Source organism: Rhinoraja longicauda, chromosome 25 (assembly GCF_053455715.1).
Source record: "Rhinoraja longicauda isolate Sanriku21f chromosome 25, sRhiLon1.1, whole genome shotgun sequence".
NCBI classification, from domain to species: domain Eukaryota; kingdom Metazoa; phylum Chordata; class Chondrichthyes; order Rajiformes; family Arhynchobatidae; genus Rhinoraja; species Rhinoraja longicauda.
The window spans coordinates 7936072-7957785 of NC_135977.1; the positions used below are offsets into that span (position 1 = coordinate 7936072).

General features: G+C 40.3%; 1 protein-coding gene across 2 annotated transcripts in view; it reads left to right on the top strand.

Annotated features, from left to right (window-relative positions):
- Nucleotides 1-21714, top strand: part of smtnb (smoothelin b) — a 166471-nt gene that overhangs the window by 85691 nt on the left and 59066 nt on the right. For both annotated transcript variants that reach the window (XM_078421481.1, XM_078421480.1), the window contains exons 6-9: nucleotides 2398-2494; nucleotides 5208-5725; nucleotides 8745-8808; nucleotides 17265-18275. In XM_078421481.1, the coding sequence (XP_078277607.1) occupies nucleotides 2398-2494; nucleotides 5208-5725; nucleotides 8745-8808; nucleotides 17265-18275 (1690 nt within the window). The remainder of the gene's footprint in view (nucleotides 1-2397; nucleotides 2495-5207; nucleotides 5726-8744; nucleotides 8809-17264; nucleotides 18276-21714) is intronic.

Consider the following 21714-nt stretch of genomic DNA (forward strand, 5'->3'; position numbering starts at 1 on the left):
CTGATCTGGAGAACAATATGTTTCCATTGTAATAATGCTGAATTTAAAGGAAAAGTTTCTTCCATTCAGCCATTACTAAGAGGACTGGAGATTCTGAAGAATGAATACCTGCTGCTTTTCTGAGCATGCATGGTTGCCTTGAAACTTGGTGGTTTTTCCTTTCTCCTTGGATTCTAAAGAGTTGTTGCACGGCAAGATCAGAGGTCAAAGAGGAATCTATTTTAAATCCAAAGAAGCCCTGCATATTTAGAGAGAGTACCTGGCAACAGACTTGTGCTGATTATCTGCACAATGCGTCTTCATACGTTAATTAACTTGCTTGGATTTTTTTTGTTCCTTTTTTATTCTTGCAGCTTTTGGCTTCCAGGTTACAATGGAAATGTGCTAACACAATAACATGGCTTGCCTCAAGTTCCATAAGAACAATTGCGAACTGATGATCCTTCTATTGAAAGAAAAATAAATTTTCTTAGAGAGGCTGTGCCAAGCGTGCATCATGGCAATCAATAGGATGTATCTGCACGGGAGGAAAATAATTCCTTTATTTTCTTTATTGTTGTCTACAACTTTTATGTCCACTTTCTGCCCTTCACTGCTGAGGAAGAATTCCATGGAACTAACTACTCACTGATTCCTCACTCAAATTCCTGTTGTAACAAAACATTATTCAGCCTTGCGTGGTGCATTAAAGTTAACGATCCTATCAGCTGAGTCCAGTTTTTTATTGGGTGGAGTGACGTAGATGACAAGATTTGCATCCATCTTGGTCAACATTCACTACATTGTGAGATATACCCAGATATTACGTAAATGAAGTCAAACTGAAGTCATGCACATTGCAAAGTTTGATTTCTATACTTAGTGTACTGAACAGATGCCACATAGTGTGAATGTCAAATTGGAAGTCACTAAAAGCGCGTGAAAGTAGAGTAACTTAGCAGGTCAGGCAACATCTCTGAAGAACATGGCTAGGTGACAATTTGGGTCAGGACCCTTATTTAGACTGTCGTTGAGCAGGAGATTAGCAGGGATCACAGAGGGGGACATGAAAGAGGGTCACAGAATCGTCGGAAAGAGGAAGAGAACTTCTTCATACCTTGAGGAGATTTCGCAGTGGAGCAGTCACTGCTCCAGAACTACAGAATCTGGTTTACAAAAATAGATATAAGGTGCTGAAGTAACTCAGTGGGTCAGGCAGTATCTCTGGAGAACATGGATAGGTGACATTTCAAGTTGGGATCCTTCTTTAGATTGCCATAGAGCAGCAGGAATTACGGAGGGGGAGTAGTGAGAGAGGGTTTCACAAAACTCCCGTCGGTGAGGGGATGAGAACATCTTCAGACATCTTTCATCATCCTCTGCTTCCAAATATCACGCCAATTTAGAATCTAATTTGTCATGGATTCCATGTGCTTAATCTTTTTGGAACATTTTCCCATGTGGCTCTTTCTCAAAGGCTGCATTGAAGTCCATGTTAACTGCATTAACTATAGTGCCCTCATCAAAACACTTCAGGACACCTTTGAAGAATCCCCTCCACCAAAAGCAATGTTATCTTTAATTAATCCTGTCCCTCAATTTTTTCTCCAATAACTTCCCTATTACTGACATTGTTAGAATATGTAAAAAAATATGGAAGGTTATAGAAAATGCTCCGAACCTGTTCATAGCTCCAGTTGAAGGGCCAGCATTAGTCTACCATGATAGTCCTGTACCATCAGGGCTAAGATTGGCACAGGTCTATTGGTCAAGTGACCAACTGTTGTGCTATGTTTCTGACTGATTCGGGCCATTTGTGTTACTGTAACTCTATGTAGTTATTGACTTTCTTGACCTTAAGCTACGTGGGTCAGCAGTTCAGTAACTTTAATTAAGATAAGAGGTAGCTGGAAGAAATATGTTTGTTTATAAGTAAACACTTTTAAGTATAATTTTATGTAATTAACAGTTCTAAACTGATAATTTGCCATCATTCCTGAAAGGTTAATGAGAAATTGAATTAATGCTTTTGGAGCAGTAGAATCTTTGTTTTTGATTACTACAGTCACTACTTGCCTTAGGATGGTGCTACCTGCCTGCCCTGAGTAAATGAGCAATTTGAGAGTACTAAAAACTGTTTTTATAGTGTCATCATTGCAGTTTCCAGGAGACAGGAGCTCCTGAACTACAGTCCAGGCCTAGTTTCTATGGATTTGCAATCCTGATCCTCATGAGAAAGGAGCTAATGTATAGTGAACAATGTAAGGTAAAATATATGGACCTCTGGTTTTAAGGTCATTCATGAGAATAAAGTATGAAATATTTTATACTGAATAGTTTATAATGAGGCTGATTTTATATTGTTATATCTCCTTTCATATGGAAAGTTATTTACCGATTAATATCTGTTGCCTTTAGGTAGTGGATACTGAGGACCTGGAGCCCAGACCAAAGATCCGAGCACAAATACAAGATCTTCGGAATCAGAAGAACAGCAGTCACAGTGAGCTTGATGGTACATATTATGTTTACCTCATTGCCTTCTTTTTGAGAAAAAGAAACAACTTTGAAAGACTTTAGAGATACTGTGCGGAAACAGGCCCTTCGGCCCACCATCTCTGCGCTGACCAGCGATTAACCCGTAAACTAACACTATCCTACATACCAGGGACAATTTCCAATTTTACCAAAGCCAATTAACCTACAAACCTGCATGTCTTTGGAGTGTAGGAGGAAACCAGAGAAAATCCACGTGGTCACAGGGAGAATATACAAACTCCATACAGACAGAACCCAAGGTCAGGTTCGAACCCTGGTCTCTGGCACTGTAGGGCAGCAACTCTACCGCTGTGCCACTGTGCCAGGACTGTGTAGCTGAAAACTATTTTGTTGTAGTTTGGAATAATTCCTATCCATTCTTTTTAAAATTAAAATCAGTCATGTCCCTTATAGTATGCAATCTGCATTTGGCTCGAGGAATGCCAAAAACAAGTAGTTAAAACTGATATAGTAAGCTTAACAATCAAATAAACAGGCCCATTGTTGAGAATGTGTATATGCACAGCATTGCCTTTATTAAATCTGGTTTGTTTTCAATCAAGAGATAAATGCCCTTTTCTTTAAGTGGCTGCACAACATCTTTAGTGTTGCATGCAATGTATGACCTTCAATTTTTTAATTTCCTGGTTTAATTAATTACAGCTCTGCACACATTTCATTTTTATTGACTAAGCCATTTGCAGGTGTTTGATTTGTTGGGGTTCTAGCATATCTGTTGCCATCATGTGGTTGACTCCGAACAAGTGGAAGGCCCTTGAGGCACCAATATTTGTCCTGATTAAAAATGAATGTTAAGATTACAAACGCAGTCCAAACTGTAGACCTGAATTACACTTGATTAGGCCTATCAAAAATAACACATCCCCTTGAATTTATACAGTACCAATTTGTATATAAAAACAATTTACTACAAATAAAATTAAATTAAGGTAAAAATTGTCACTCATGACATTTTAGAGAAGTGGTTAATCGGGTAGTGCAGGAACAGATGTGCTCACATTTTACGAGGGACGATTTATGCCACTCATGTAACATCACTGCCTTACTTATCAAGTACTCCCATTACTTTGCAGGAAAGTGGATGGCAGATAATCTGTGAAGAGCTTGAAACTATATTTGTACTTTCTTTCTGAAGGTGCTGGAAATCATAGAGCCCACTATCTTAATGGCACCAGTTTAAGCTTTGATCAGAACAGTTGAAATAATTCTGCTCTTTACTCCACGCGCGATGACAAACAGTGGATCTTTGTGATAGGAAACTACACAAGCCAGAATCTGACCTCATCCCACTGACGTCTCTCCTGGTTTGGCTTTCCAATAATTCAGAGAGCTGCTGCTGAATTGAATGCCAACAATTTTCTCATCCTCAGGCGAGCTAGAAACTGAGTTTACTATCCAGCAGCCCATATTCCAGGGTGTACTTTCACCTGCGTCTCTTCTCGTGCACATGTCGTTTCAGATTGTGTGCAATGCCCTCTATGTAATTATCCATTACACTAGGGTCTCAATTTATGTGGTGGTTTGAGGTAAAGGGATCACAGAATGCATTTGGGACTATTCCTTCAATCCTGCATCATGGTACTTGTCGCATACAGGCTTATCTCAGAAATCGTTTCTGTTGCTGTTAATGTCAATGCCTTCTGCACAAAGAATAAAAGCTGGAACCAAGCAAAGAACATGTGAAACATTCATATATATCCAGTAAAGACATTAACAGTTACTCCCTCAGTGATGATCTTCTACACTTTTAACTGTTTTACTCCTCACATGGGGTGTTATCTCATTGGCTGCAACCAAACTGGTAGTTGTTTCTTTGGAATGAAAGTAGTTACAAATTGTGGCAGGTTAAGGTAGACAGCTCTGCTGGAACTATGATACGATGAAACATTGGTCTGTTCCACAGACTCAGTTTTATTGTTACTGGGATGTGGTACTTGGAGGCATTAGTAGCTGTTTTGCTACCTACTCCCATTGATGCCTCTTTTCAATGCTATCATATGTCAATATGTCTTTCTTTAAATGCCCATTCTTTTAAACTAGGAACTTGAAATTAGCATCACTAAAATGAGACGACCATTCCCATTGTCTTGGTCCTATCATTATTCTGAGACGTTTTCAGTTTCCACATTAATTTCCAGACTCTACGGATTATTGGTTCCCTCCCTTTTAAAAAGTGCATCTATGGCATGAATGAGCTCGAGTTGTACAGGAGCCCTGAATTAATCAGTCTGGACATGCATTACCAGGATAAACATTGCGATTGAAGCTTTGAGTTAACAATATTAGGATAAATAAATGGGAATCCTCCATAAAACCCCCTATTAATTTCTTGGCTGATGTCTCTTCTCTTAAAGGGAAATTTATAATATATTTTTCTCTTTTCATTTTACTGTATGAAGCAGGCCTGTTTTGAGATGCATTTTGATCAGTCTTTAGTCAATAGGATTTGGAGGCTGTTATATGAATTTATTTCCTGTGAAATATGACACAAAATGGTACACATTCAAAGCATTTCCTGAAGCACTGCGGTTGAATTGTTGATATGTTGCATAGGTAATTTGATCTTGTACAACATAAAAAATTCTACTGACATTCTATTTATCTGTGTATTGTAATAAACGTACACAATTGTTTTCCTTTAAAATGTTTTGTTGTTCCCCGAATTATAGAAATGACCTCCAGTATGGTTGTTGTCCTCGATCCACTGAAACATATTGATGATAGTTCAATGAAATCTCTCCAGACTTTTCAACAAAGAGCAACATCATCTGCTTTGGATCCTTGCATCTGTAGTACTGATTCTGACTGGGACTCTGAGAGTGGCAAGGATTCCAAGGCAGGACTAGTGCCTGAAAATCCCAGGACGTCTGAATCCTATTGGACAATTAAGACACAACATAATGAAAAGTTACAGAATAGGACTGAAAGTTCTTCAAGCATGGCAGGAGATGACGATGCCGCTCTTAGGAGCAATGGTTGTTCCTCGGTTAATAACAGTAAGAACACCTTTGCACCAAAGACGGAGCCTTCAATTCTCCAGGCAGAGAAAAGCTCCCAGAATGGGATGTTGACATCGGTCCAGAAACGGCTACATTCTGACTTAAATGACAATATCTCTCCTATCACAGCAAGAAGAGCCAGTGATAAGGAACAAGGGGAGACTCTCTTCACAGAACTTGATAAAGTGGTAAGATTTCCAGAATAAGATAATGATCAGAGTAGTTATATTTCACATCTCCTTATGACATGGATGGAGGCCATTTAGCTCATCAAGTCTCACAGAGCAATCACACTCCCCCATTCATTTTCCCTGTAAACCTATTCTGCCCACGTTATCATCCACTATCAATCCTTCCTGCTCACTGTCATCCTCGGCGAGCTACATCTGGAAGTGCAAAGATTCAATGGTTTACAGGGATAAGGATGGTGCTGAAAGATGTAGTCGATAAACTAATGTACAGATATATGATAAATTAATTTAAGGTTCCATTAAGTAGCAGCTGATAAGAAAGATCAAAGTAATTCTGACAAATTTAGACCAGGTATTATATGTGAACCGATTTTCTGAGGTTCATTCAGAAAAATTCTTCCCAAAGTGTAATACAGATCAAAAAAGTTTCCGGTATACTTTGGGCACATTGGCCTTCATCAGTCAGAGTATTGAGTTTAGATGTTGGGAGGTCATATTGCAGTTATATTAGATGTTGGTAAGGCTGCATTTGGAGTATTGTGTTCAGTTCTGGTCACCATGTTATAGGAAGGATGTGTCAAGCTGGAAAGGATGCAGAGAAAATTTATGAGGACGTTGCCAGGACTCGAGGGTCTGACCTATAGGGAGGTGTTGAGCAGGCTAGGACTCTATTCCTTGGAGCGCAGGAGGATGAGGGATGATCTTATAGAGGTATACAATATCATGAGAGGAATAGATCGGGTAGATACACAGAGTCTCTTGCCCAGAGTAGGGGAATCGAGAACCAGAGGACATAGGTTTAAGGTGAGGGGGGAAAGATTTAATAGGAACCTGAGGGGTAACTTTTTTACATTAAGGGTGGCGGGTGCATGGAATGAGCTGCCAGAGGAGGTAGTTGAGGCAGGTACTAATTCCATGTGTAAGAAACATTTAGACAGGTACATTGATAGGACGGGTTTAGAGGGATATGGGCCAAACGCAGGCAGGCGGGACTAGTGTAGATGGGACATTTTGGTCCGTGTGGTCAAGTTGGGTCAAAGGGCCTGTTTTCACGCTATATAACTCTATGACTCTATATTCCTACCAGCCAGTATTGTTATAGGAAAGCTGTTTGTAGCTGTATTCCAGCTGCTCTTGATTACTCCTTGAAAATATGCATGTGCGGCATGAGTCAAGATCAAGCTTGTCTGGTTACAATTGGGAAAACTAATTGAATCTTGAAAGTATAGCCTGAGGGACAGACCACAGATCTCAAGAGATGGTGTGTTTATACTGTTCAATGGTAGGTCAATACCTGGAACATTTGCTTTCTATAAGATAGCAAGATATTCAGGAAGTGTTACTGGTGTCAAAATTCATTGGAGTAAGTCTATTCCTGAAGTAAAAATCAAAAGCAAATTGCAAATACTGGCAATCTGAAATAAAAACAAAATATTGGAAACATTCAGCAGGTCAGGCAGCATCTGGGAAAGAGAAACAATGTTAATGTTTCAGGTCAAAGACTCTTCATCAGAAGTAAAATCCCGTTAGTGTTCCATTTGCCTACCTTTTTTATAAGTTAAATCTTATTGTCCTGAGGAAGAACATGACCCAGGAGGATAGGCAGGGAACTTCCATCTATATTGTCTTGATCTTTGTCTCTGAGATACTTGCCCTCCTTTGATCTTTCTGAACAGACTGAGTTAATCCAGGGAGCAGTTTTGATTGATCTGTTTCAGATGCTGCTTTAACCCAAAGATCATTATGATGAAAGTCACTTGTCACAATCTGTTCAACTTCAGCGTGCATGCTATAAAAAAAGTAAAGAATACCCAAACACTGGTCTGTGTTTTTATTTGTGCAAAAACACAAGTTCCCATTAAAAAAAGTATAGAGGTTGCTGCCTGCTGCTGCCAGATTACCTTTGCACTGTTTTTCTCCTGCTTTAGTCATATTCCTGATACTTCTGTTGATCCTTGGAGGTCTCCCTTAAAAGGGGCAGAAGAGACTGCCGATGCTGGACTTTTGGGCAAAAGACATCTTGCAAGAGGGAGTAAACAGGTCATGCAGCATCTGTGGCGGGAAAGGGACCAACGACGTTTCGGGTTGGAACCCTTCTTCAAGATTGGAGTATGGGGAGATAGCTGGTAGAAGGAGGTAAGGGGCAGAGTTGAGGGAAGACCTTGTGGTGACAGATGGATCCAGGTAAGAAGGGATTGAAATGTAATGAAGTGAGGTGTAGAATCAGAGGGAAGGATGGTGGGTAGATTGAAACAGCTGGGAGGGGGGAATAGAGATCCTGAAGGGTGGCTGATGAGCAAAAGGAGGGTGAGGTGAAAGGAACTGAGTGATGGAGGGGGTGGAATGAAAGGTGTGCGTGAAAGGACCCAAGTAGATCAGAAGGAGGAGAAGCAAGAGGAGTGGTTCCCTCAAATTGGAGAATTCAATGCTGATGCCATTAGGTTGTAGACTACTCAAGCGGAATATTGGGTGCTGTTCTTCCAGTTTGCATGTGACCCCATTCTGTCAATGGAGGAGGCCGAGGATAGACGGGTTGATAAGAGAATGGGAAGGAAACCTCTTTCTATGAGCTATTTCCACTCTACTCTGGTTTTGAAGAGGGATCCCGACACATAACATTGTCTGTCCATTTCCCTCCGCAGCTGCTGCCTGATCCACTAAGTTTCTTTAACATTGTTTTTTTTTGCTCTCCTTTAAAACACTTATTTACAATGATCAAAGACCATTGACGCCATTAAGGCGCCAAATGTCTCTTTCAATGACCAAACAATGCTGAAAAATTGGCTTTAGTTTGGCTTCTGAAAAAATCAACTGCCAATCCACAATTGCTTGTACAGTAGGTGGCCAAATGAACATTTGGAACTTTTTGGAAATGTTTTTTCTTGGAACAATAAATCTTTTCAGCCTGGCACAATCTCAAAATGTACAAAAATCACTGATATTAATTTTTTTTCGATGAAAAATTGGCCAGAGAGTAATGAACTGTGATAATACATTTTATTTTATTTTTTATCAGATCACATTCAAAGACAAAATGCCAAGGAACACAGCAACTCAATCCAAGCAGAAAGAGTTAACTGGTGAGAAGAAGTTGTTTATTGCTATTTAAATAACTTTATCAATCTCAAAATGATTTGTGTATGTCACGGGTTACAAGTGCTCACTTGTGGAATGATTTTTGTACACTTGGGATATGCCAGCATTGGCAAAGCTACCATTTTATTGTCTGTCACTTATTCCTTTGAAAAGGTTATAGTGAGCTGCCATTTTGAAACTACATCGTTTCTGTGGAAAAGGGAAAGGTTTTGTTGGAGTGCTTTTAATTTTTTTTAGTTTAGTTTTTTTTGTGGAGTTTATTATTTAGTGTACCTAGACACAGTGAAAAGCTTTTTGGTCGTGTGCTATCCAGTCAAAGAAAAAACTATACGTGATTACACTCAGGTCATCCACAGTGTAGAGATAAAGATAAAAGGTACAAGATGATGAATAACTTGGAGGGATTGTGGTATTCCTAGTGCCTACTAGGAACGGTAGCGGCACGGTAGCGCAGCGGTAGAGTTGCTGCTTTACAGCGAATGCAGCGCCGGAGACTCAGGTTCGATCCTGACTACGGGTGCTGCACTGTAAGGAGTTTGTACGTTCTCCCCGTGACCTGCGTGGGTTTTCTCCGAGATCTTCGGTTTCCTCCCACACTCCAAAGACGTACAGGTATGTAGGTTAATTGGCTGGGTAAATGTAAAAATTGTCCCTAGTGGGTGTAGGATAGTGTTAATGTGCGGGGATCACTGGGCGGCACGGACTTGGAGGGCCGAAAAAGGCCTGTTTCCGGCTGTATATATATGATATGATATGATACTACCATTGCCCTTGAGGTAGAATGTGTGGATGTAAGAAGTGCTAAAAAGCGTACCTGTGGTACAATGATATAGATGGTACCTGCTGCAGACATGGCAAGCTTAAATGAATATTTAAAGAATGTAAAGATGAAATCAAAAGGACTATTTTCCTCTGCATGATAAGTTTTCTGAGAATTGTTTGAGCTGAACTGAACTCGTATAAAAAAATAAAGAGGATACCTTCAAATTTTTGACTTGTGCCTTTGGAGATTTTTGAAGAATTAGCTGGTGAATCACTCATTATAGAATACCGAGCTAGCTTCTGGCTTGCTTTTGCAGCCATTCTTTTTATGCAGCTGATCCAGTTAAGACTGGTCAATGCTGACTCCAGGATATTGATGGTGATGAGATCAATAATTTTCCTCTCATTTAATATCAGCTGATATTGGGGGTGGCGCAACAGTAGAGTTGTTGTCTTACAGTGTCAAAAACCTGGGGTTGATCCTGATTACGGATGCTTCCAGTATGGAGTTTGTATGTTCTCCCTGTGACTGCAGGGTGCTCCAGTTTCTCCTTCACTCAAAGTGGTACAGGTTTATAAGTTAATTGGCTTCGGAAAAATTATAAATTGTCCCTAGTATGTCGACTAGTGCTAGTGTCCGGGGTGATTACTGGTCGGCGTGGACTCAGTGGGCCGAATGGCCTGTTTTCACGCTGCATCTCTAACGTCTAAAGTCTAAAGCTGGATATGGCCGGGCATTTTTTATGGAGGTTGTCATTGCTTCATGATCCTGCATGATTGCTGCCCACTATTTAACAATCCAAGCTAGAAAGCTATCCAAGATTTGTTACTTGTGGGGTTGTCGGTTTCATTATCTGAGGCACTAAGATGGCAGAATATACATTTTGATTTTTCAAGTAATATAATTCAAAAGTTATGGGGTTCTCGGGATGTGCAGGATTCATAAATCAGCTTCATTTGTGCCATCTCTACACAAGAAAGTGTGTTTAGCAGTTAGATCATTCATGGATTTTTTTTCAAGTATTAAGATTATAGCAATTTGAAATAATAAACTACTTGGACTATGCGCTATTAAGACACAAAACAATTTAAAAAAAAACATATTAACATGTAATACAGAATAGGATGGTTTGTGATTTTAAAAAATGTACATTCCAGCAGTGTGTGTTATACATTGTTGTGATATCTGTAATCCCAATACTATCAATTGAAACACTTACTTGAATTATCTGTATGGGTGCCGATTGGGTCAAAATGGCGGCGCTGCCATAGCAGCTGCGGCTTACCTGCGGTCCATTTGTCTTTGTGTTTTTGTTGTTTTTTTGTCTTAATTGTAGTTGTGATGTCGTGTTTTTGTGTTTGTGTACTATGTGTGTATGTGGGGGGGAGGGGGGGAACTGTAAAATTGTAAATAGGTGTCCCTTCCGAACGGAGACCCGACCGTTGTGTTCTGGGCCGTGTCTCCGTTCCTGCTGCGGCCTACCATCGGCCCAACTCCTGGAGCTGGCGGCCTCCAGGGCTCTGGTTCGCAGAGCCCGCGGATCGGACTTACCATCAGCGGAGCCGGCCGTCTTCGGAGGCTGCGGGAGCGGCTGCGACTCGCCTTAGGCTCGGGCCGCGTGGATGCCGACATCGGGAGCTGCGGCAGCGTGTTCGCCCGCCCCGGGTGGCGGGGCTTGGGTCGCGGACATTTCACCGTCCGGCGCGGCCTAAAATAAGCCGTGGGATATTTCTCTGCTGGGCGGGGGCTTCAATGTCGGGAGCCACGACCGCCCGACGTGCAGCAACAGCGGCAGCAGCAGCGTGTTCGCCCGCCCCGGATCGGACTTATCATCGGCGGAGCCGGCCGTCTTCGGAGGCTGCGGGAGCGGCTGCGACTCGCCTTAGGCTCGGCCCGCTGCGGACCGTCCGGCGCGGCCTGCAACCACAACAACCTGACCGCGGGAGAGGACAGCAGGAGAAGGGAAAAGACATTGTGGCCTTCCATCACAGTGAGGAGAGGACTGGAGGAGACTCACTGTGATGGATGTTTTCTTGATGGATGTTTCTTTTGTGTGTTTTGGGGGTTGTGTAATTTTAATGCCTATTTTGATGCTTTTGTTGTTGGACTGTGGGTGACTGAATTTCGTCCAATTTGGATGACAATAAAGCTATCTTGAATCTTGAATCTCTTGAATCTTGATTAAATACAACACACACAAGGTGAAATATATGCTGCACAGTTTCTGAAGACAGTCGTTGTAACAGCATTTTCCCTCTGCTATCTTTGTCCTTTGATATTCTTAATGTGTCTAGACTTTAATTGCCAACAGGCTGTTCGGTGATGGAAAGTAGCCTAACTGAAGTTTAGACACACGAGGCTGCAGATGCTGCAATCTTGAGTAAAAGACTAGCTACTGGAGAATCTCGGTAGGGCAGGCAGCATCTGTGGAGGGAAAAGGACAGATGATATTTCGGGTCAGGACCCTTCTTTAGATTAGTGTTGATCCTAGCTTCTGCTTATCAAGATGGGTATTATTGGCCAGCATTACAGTAATAATAAAACATTAATTTTCTCTCCATGATGAAGATCTGCTCTTACCAATTCTAGCAGTCTTGCTTCTGCTCTGGCTGGACCTGTAAATTTGGCACAGGCTTGAGATTAAAGTCAAATTTGAATCCAGTATTACATAGCTAATCATTATGGCTCATAGGTGGCGCAACGGTAGAGTTGCTGTCTTGGAGCGCCGGAGACCCGGGTTCAATCCCGGTTATGGGTGCTGTCTGTACGGAGCTTGCACGTTCTCCCCGTGATCTTTGTTTTTCTCCCACACTCCAAAGACGTACAGGTTTGTAGGTTAATTGGCTAGGTATAAAATGTAAAAATTGTTCATAGTGTGTGTATGAGTGTCAACCACTGGTCGGTGCGGGGATCGCTGGCCGGTGTGGACTCGGGCTGAAGGGCCTGTTTCTGTGCTGTATCTCTAAACTAAACTCAACCAAACTAAGCCAATTTAACGCTGGTTATTCTAGATATTTTCTATGACAATAGACAAGATACTTGAGGAAAATGTATTCACAATCAATCATCATGTTAAACACAGCAAGAGAAATCTTCAGTTTTAAAGGCTCACGACAATGAAGGAAACATTATCCTCTGTTGCCAAGTAATTTCCTTTTTTGCGAGCTTGTAATGTTTCCATTTATGGTGTGTTTACATTGATACTGAAGTTGTTTTTGCAAATTTGAATTGCAAGAGGAACACTCTTGTCAGATAAACTTTGAAACATCCAACCAGTCCTTTTTTGTGTTTTGGAAAGTCTAGCCTCACACATGTTTTTCCACAGAGCAGGAGAAAGGGCATTGCAAAAAAAGGAAATGTGTGCCTATGGCATTACTGCAATCAAATGAAAGCCCTGGTACTAACTTACATATTTCATCCCAATAAGGAAAGAATTCTTCCACCAGTTATATTTCAGGCAGAAGCAATACAACCCGCTATAATATTTCAGCACTGAAAAATTCTCTTCTTAAAGTTCCTCAATGAGACATTAAAAAAAATCTGTATTAATATGAGCCTATTACTTTTGGCATATTCTTTAGATACAATGGTAATTCGGTGAGCAGATTAAACTTATAAAATAGATTTTTTTTCTCTGACTTGAAGATATCATACTGAAATGCAATTTCTTTCATACCTCACCCCTCTTTCTTTGACCCCAGACGGTGAGTTTTGGTAGGGTTCTATATAATATAGGACTCTGCAGATGACTCTTGATTCCACAGTTGATAAAAATGAAAGAAAAGCAGAAAATGCTGCAAACACTCAACAGGTCAGACAGCTTAGTTCTGATGAAAGGACTTTAGGGAGATTTGAAACATTGCCTACCCTGAGTATTTACAGCATTTTCTGATCATTGTCATAAATATCTTGCACATTTATTTCCAATACATTGTTTGCCTGTCCTCTTAGCTGGATATCTCATAAAGAAATAATAACGTCCTTATTCTCTTTGCTTTCAAGTTGGAATCTGAATTCTATTTCTCTCTTTCCTGATTGCTGTGGAATGACAAATGCTTCTTTTTCAGATGACCTCTTTCTGTAAGAGATCGCAACCTACATTTTGATGATATAGTAATGAAAAGCAAATAGTTCCATCTTTTGTGTAGGAAGGAACTGCTGATGCTGGTTTAAACCGAGGATAGACACAAAATGCTGGAGTAACTCAGCGGGACATGCAGCATCTCTGGAGAGAAGGAATGGGTGACATTTCGGGTTGAGACCCTTCTTCAGACTAGTCAGGGGAAAGGGAAACGCGATATAGACGGTGATGTAGAGAGATATAGAACAAATTAATGAAAGATGCAAAAAAGTAGCGGTGATATAGGAAACAGGCCATTGTCAGCTGTTTGCGAGGTGAGAACGAGAAGCTGGTATGACTTGGGTGGGGGATGGATGGAAAGTGAGGGAATGCAGGGGTTACTTGAAGATAGAGAAATCAATATTCATACCACTTTGTTGTAAGCTGCCCAAGCAAAATATGACATCCCTTATCAGTTTCTCCAATGAGTGGCCAAATTAAGTGAGAACCATACTATGTTGCTATTTTATTTGAGGTATATTACATTTCTACAATTGGTCTCAGTATCCTGGGGAAATTAAGCAGATGTTAATGTTCCACCAACTATTGAATAGAACCTCAAAACCAGAAGGTGCAAATGTGGTCACTGGATAAGGACAGAGTCTGTTTCAATTGTGATGCTCATCTTCATTGAAATGGATAAGGGCAGAGTCTCTTTCAATTGTGATGCTCACCTTCATTGAAATGGAACCGTTAATAAAATAATAATCAAAGTTTAAGTTGACATTGTGGACAACATTGTGCCTTAGTTCTGTTTCTGACTTGAAATTTCATTATGCACAAGTACAGTGAGATGGAAGTTTAAACAAAGATTACACCTGTCCTTTTCTCCACTAGCAAGCATCTCCTTCGCCACTTTCACCCCAATGTCCCACACCAGATTAAAAGCTTCATTTCACAAAAATCGAACCTTCTTTTCTGCGGATTGACCTCTTTTACCCTTGCCTACTATATCAAAGATGTGCACAGACTCCTTTCTTGTTTAGCCCTAAACATTTACGTTTACCTCATATTTTTTCCAAGCTCCGCTTTGTCATTAATCCATCTTTCTATTCCATTGGCACCTAATCCGTTAAACCACTGACCACCCAACTTTGCTGCACTATAAATTGTTTATGTGAAAATACCTATTGAAGCATGCTCCAGCGGGACTCTTACAGATTTGGCGCAAGGCCACAAGGAACTTATTTTCTAATTTAGTTTAGAGATCCAGCGCAGAAACAGGGCCTTCGGCCCACCGAGTCCACGCCGACCAACGATCCCCACACACTAACGCTATCCTACACACGTTAGGGACAATTTACAATGATATCAAGCCAATTAACCTATAAACCTGTACGTCTTTGGAGTGTGGGAGAAATTGGAGATCCCAGAGAAAACCCACGCAGATCAAGTGGAGAATGTACATACTCCGTACAGATTAGCACGCATAGTCAGGATCGAACCCAGGTCTCTGGCGCTGTAAAGCAGCAACTCTACTGCTGCCCCACCATGCCACCCTAATGTATGCTGTTCATACCTAACTATTGCGATAAGTATTATATCTGTGATCTTACACCTATGGCAAGGTGAAGAGATCAAAGTGTGCTATAAAAGGGTCCCAACCTGAAATGGCACCCATCCATGTTCTCCAGCAATGCTGCTTGACCTGCTGAGTTACTCCAACACTTTGTTGGTTTTTTTGTAAACCAGAATCTGCAGTTCCTTGTTTCTATTCGGTGCTATAAAATTGTTTGTATCATACTGGGAGATGGTAACCTCCTAACTCTGTGCCCAGATCTGTGTTCACCGAATGTCTGTTATCAAGCTGTTGGAACGTCCCATGACTAAGAGAATCCAGTCGTTTTCCAGCTTCAGAACTATGAGAACAAATAGGAACATTATGTGAAAATGTCCCTGGAAGTGTGATTTAGTCAAATGTTTATTTACATCTAACAAAATGGGTTAATATTCAATTGTCTGTTTGCTAGATGGCTGTCATGTAGTCAGCTCTTTTAATAGATAAAAGAGTACCATTTGAGGTGCTGAATCTTCATTTGAGTAAATGTTGGTTGAACTTGATACAGTTATAAAAATGGCAAAGGCATTATGTCATACCTTACTATCTGACTATCTGAGTCTTTCAAATAATAACATTTTAACCATTTATAGTACATATTAATTTTGATTTTTGTTTTGTTTTGATGAAACATTAACCTGGGTTTTGCTCCCTCTTGAATATGATTAATATCCAGTATTTGTTCTGATTCTTTATAATCATGTAATATACAATATTGCCCAAATATTTTCATATTATTTTTCTTCCCATTAGTTCTCTGTTCTAGTGGCAATTGACTACTTGGGGAATGTTGCATGGAGGGAGCCGTGTGGTACTTTATCTAGTAATGGGTCCCTGGATGGTGGAAAAGGGAGTAGTGAAAGGACCGATATTGCAAATGCACAGGAAAATATCACATGATGGGGAGCAGTAGACTTGGATAGAAGTGGGGAGCAGTAGACTTGGATAGAAGAGTGGACCAGGGAGATAAGAAGGGAGTGGCCCCTCTGAAATGCTCAAAGAGGAAGAGGGGGATATGCACCAGGTGGTGGAATCTTATTGGAGCTGGGGGAAAATGTGAAGGATGATGGTGGATGTTGGTGATCTGGAAGGCGAGGACTAGGGGGACTCTGCTCTTGTTCCATCCCAGAGGAGAAGGGGTTAGAGCAGAGGTGCGGGGAATAGATGCAACACGGCCAATGGCTCGGTCTATTGTGGCATCCTTTCATATAACAGCTTGCTGATCACAGGCTAGAATCAAACCTTGGGCCTTCTTAGTCTCGACCTTGTCTGTATGGTAGCACTCTCATTTCTAGATCAACAGTTTAGACTGATACTTTAATGTGCTACTGACAGAATGGTGCTTTGTCAAACAAGTATCACTGCATTTTTTGGCAGATGAAAAAAAGATATGTGTATTATCCTGCCCCATCTACCTTTACTGCACGCAAATCTCTTATCTCCTTTCTCTAGATCAGAGCAAACTCACATTTTTATTGCCAGACCATGTTTAGATCTTGCCGAATGTGACTGGTTCCATCCTGGATAGTGGTGGTCCCTTTCATAATTGATTGCTAAGCTTCAGGTGGGGATTCACACCTTCAGCAAAGAATGAAGTTCCTGGTTCAAAATATGCAAGCTGCGATTGGCATTGGCGCGTGACAAACATCTGTGAATGGAGCTCAATGATTTTTGACCCATACCCTTAGAGGCATTTAATCATCTGTTAAGATTTCCCATCAAGATAAGGTAAAAAAATGTGGTATGTGCAGATATCGAACTACGTTACCAGTTTGAGCTCGGCCGGCTTTCTCCTGCAGGCCTGTAAACATAATGAATTGTTTAATGGGAAGAATGTTCATTTGGTAACGATAGTCTTGTTTCATTATATGTATAGATTTCCAGTTATTAAAAAATGCATATTTGCAAATAATTAATTAAACTATAAGAGAAATGGCACAGGGCCATATAGTTACCTATAACTTTAATGACTTGTCTCCATACTGTGCTTGATTTTCAGAAATAGCCATCGATTCTTACTTGAATAGCTCGCCTTTCAGGAGAACTAATTCTGTACCAGACAGGGTGAAGAAATTTACTGTGGACTCGTCCAACCAATCTGCTGAACTTGGTACGAACTTTTCCACTCAGAAAAGAAACCAGCTGAATGAAAGCAGAAGCAGCAGAATTTTACAACGACAGCAGCCATTATCAGGCAGCCCCACACTGAAAATGAAAGAATCTGTATCTTTGAGCGCAGAAACATCTTTGAAGGGGAACTCTGTTGATGTTAGGAATGTGCAGGAAGTAGATAAATCTACAGCAAAAACAGATAAACAGAATGAACACTTACTATCAGGTAGAAGTAAAAAACTAATCGACGCTAGTAAAAGAAATGGAATAGAGAGGGATAGATCAGCCTCACTGAGAGAGAACACGTTCAGCTCTAAACAAGTGGATGGGAAGGACTTTCCAAAATCTGGTAACAAGTTCACTTATAGCACTGCCAAATCCAACTTTCCAACTCCAGAGGTGCAACCCCTGGGCTGCTCTCAGGCAACATCCACAGTGTCTTCTTCTGAGAGCTTGTTAAGTCATCAAATCAGATCAGGAATTCCTGTAGATGGATCAAATAAGTCAACGTCGCCCTTGTTTTCTTTTGAGAAGGATTGGAATAAGAAATCTTTCATGCAAAAGTCTGCCACTGATAAATCATACATCAGGACTCCAGGGAGGAGCAACATAAACAAATCACAAACATACCAGCCTGCGTCAGAGAAGGACTCCAGTAAAACCCACACAGACAGCTCAGTGCACTTAGAACAACCTAGATCTGCTGAGCCCTCAGACTTTCCTGCTACGCCGAGCAGAAACTTTCAACAAAGCTTTTCCAGACGATCTGAAAGAGAAAAGCAACTGAACAGCAACGAAAACAACATGAAGACACTCATGACAATTGAAATTAAGGATGGACGGAATCCCGATCTTGTTACTACAAGGATCTCTGGCACACCTTCCTCACAAAGGGGAGGTATGTACATTTGAGGTCATCTAGTTGTTAATGGAAAGGGAGCATATGTGAATCTCACAATAGTCAAATCATTTCACTGTTCCACAAATAAATTATTTTAGCATCTGTTTATTTTTAAAACTGCACTAGTTTATATGTGGTATTGAATTTGTATCAAATAGTGCATGGCTGTGCTAATAATGAGTCAGGACCCCCTTTAATGATTCTACAAGAAACTTTCTGAGTGAGGTGATTTACAGAAGTATTAAATACTTGTGATCTGAGATACTTGAAATGAAACAGTTCTGTTTCTCAGGTCTACAAAAAATATTGTGAGTACAGTGTATGACGTACTTCAGATATGAGGCAGGATTCTGAGTTTTGTCAAACATAACAGCCACACATAAGTCTGCATGCACTAATGAACTTTCTTGCAAAGGTTACTGGATATTTAATTCTGGCGTTTGTTTTATTTCATCTCCGCACTCCATCCTTGATATTGAGATCATTTATGTGTTTACACCGTCGTTAGCTTAACTAGATCAGCTGCGGCTTTCTTTACATGTTGTATGTCGATGTTTTGATTTTTTTTAAAAATTGCCACATTTTCTCAATTTACTGATTCATTCAGAATCTGCAAATAATATTTTTCCCCTGATAAAATGAGGGCACAAATTTTCTTTTTCTTCAAGAGGGAAATGAATGGATGAATGTTTTTAAAGTTACTGAAAGTGTTACTCGGTCACGTTTTGGGGTTGATTTTCGTTTCATTTTACAAAAGATAGCAAGTAAGAAAAAAGCAAAGAACAAAATGCCAGCATCCTGAGCAACAAACAAGTAGCTGGCAGAACTTGGCAGGTTATGCAGCAACTGTAGAGAGAAATGAACAGACAATGCTTTGGTTTGGGACCCTTCTACAGTTTAAAGAAGGGTACCAACTCAAATGTCATCTGTCCATTTCCCTCCACAGATACTGCCTGACCGCAAGGTTCCCCCAGCTACTTGTTGCTCAAGATTCTAGCATTTGTCTCCAAGTAAGGAAAGAGATTGTTGCTAGTTATATGGCCATGAGTAAGAGATGAATGCAGTCTAATGCAGAGAATATGGATGGTCTAATATACTTTTATGGCATGATTGATGAGCCATGTTTGTTTCTATCTCTAGCAAAAACTTTCCTTCTCAATCTGACAGTTATTTCTCAAGCCCTAAATAACTATTCTGTAGTCTATCTCATGCCCCTTGATGGTATCACGTGCTAAATGTGATGGATTTCCAATTTTGATAAGCTGCTCTAACTCTTCATTTTCTCTACCCTTTCACTAACCTTATTTTGCTCTGCCTGTATGACAGGCAGTTTGGAAAGTCACAGTTTCTACCGCCTAAACAATGGAAAGTCATTGTGTTCAAACCTTATTGCTACTGCTTCCATCCATTTCTCAACACTGAAATCCATTCAATCCAAAACTGAGCTATTCTTCTCTTCTCACCATTATGTAAACCACCTTCTTCCATCATCCAATCCATCTTGAACTTAAGTTCATCAACCTCAGAAATCTTCAACTGTAGTGACATTTGGGTTAAATGACATGCCCCTCTCTGCAGTGTTATTGTTACATTGCACTCATGCCTTCCCTCTTCTATTTGTATGATTTAAAATCATTAATAGTTTAGATACCTGCACACTGTTCATCGCCAAAATCTATGATTAGACAATTTTGGAGGAATCGCTACCAAACAAAATTGAATTTTTACACAGCTGTGCTGTAAATGAATAAATTTCATTTGGGTTGACCAGATAATGGAGCAGGAGAATGGGGTTAGGAGGGAGAGATGGATCAACCATGATTGAATGGCAGAGTGAATGATGGGCCGAATGGCCTAATTCTGTTACTATCACTTATGACATGATAACAATGAAGTGAAAGTGCAATTTAAAAGACATGGATTTATCATGAAAGTGAAAATTATAATTTATGAAAGTTATATGAAAGTTAAACTGAATGCAATAAGAGGTTTGCACTGAGAATCTGGACACTAAATAATAGAATCAAATAAGACCTGGCTTCCTTTACTATTTTCACTCTTCTTTGTCAAGGCATTGGCTTGGGATGTTCATTGCTTCCTTTCATACCTTTGTTAGCTTGAATGTTTGGTGTTCATAAGTTATAGGAGCAGAATTAGGCTATTTGGCCCATCAAGTCTACTCCGCCATTCAATCATGGCTGATCTATCCTTCCCTCTCAATCCTATTCTGCTTTCTCCCCATAACCCCTGACACCCGTACTAATCAAGAATCTGTCAATCTGTATTGTTATTCATTTTATAAATTGTCCTGTTTGTATCAGTTCAATTCCCTTAAAAAAAAATTAAGTCTTTTACAAGCAATCGGTTAGATACTTCAATTCCCGGTAATGGTTTACAATGAGAACATATTCTGAAAACATTCTAACTTGAAATTTAAACACGAACAAAGTGTAGCAGCTGTGGTCATTGGTTGATACTTTCTTGTATTAATTTTTGATAAAAATAATTATAAATTGAAGATGGAACTACCGACAAATACAGAGCCAATGCTAACCTAGGTTACCTGGTGTATGCATGAATTATATTCCCAAAGGGCAAGGAATATTTGAGACACTATCCATATGTTAGCATGCTTTCTGGTTAAAATAAAACCAGTAACAACATGCTCGCATGCCACTCAAAATTTTAAATTAAATGTCTTTGTGTCTAATATTGTGCCTCTGGAATGGAGGGCTTTAGTTACAAGGAGAGATTGGATTGACCGGAGACCAGGAGGCTGAGGATTGGCCATAAAATTATGAGAGGCTTGGATGGGGCAGATGGTCAGTTTTTTTCCCCCGAGTCTAAAACTAGAGGGTATCAGTTTAAGATGGGGGAAAGATTTAAAGGGGGTCTGAGGGGCAAGTTTTTTGCACAGAGGGTGTGGGTGTGTGAGACAAGTACCAGAGGAGATGTTAGAGGCAGATACAATTTGATCGTTTAAACATTTGGATGGATACATGGATAGGAAAGGTTTAGAGGGATATGGGCAGATGTAGGCAAATGAGATTACTTTAGGTAAGCAGCTTGGATAGCATGGATGAGTTGGGCCAAATGGCTCTTTTCCATGCTACAAAACTGAATTTTGTACAGAAAAGGTGAGAAATTACACAACAGCAGGTGACATAGATGAAACATTCCAAGGCAATGAACAAAGGGATAAGTAGGAAAACTGAGACTAAGAGATGTGATGTAAAGATCAATCAGAGATACTGGTTGTAGTGTGAAATGAAGAGGCAACAAACTTTACGTTGATAATTCCAGAATTCAGAGCCTAGATTATTGACGATATGGTCATCAGAAAATTGGGTAAAATGAGGAGCAATGCATGCATCCACACTTTATGAATGGTACACCTTAGAGGAACATTCAGCCCATGCATACATATGCTGCCTCT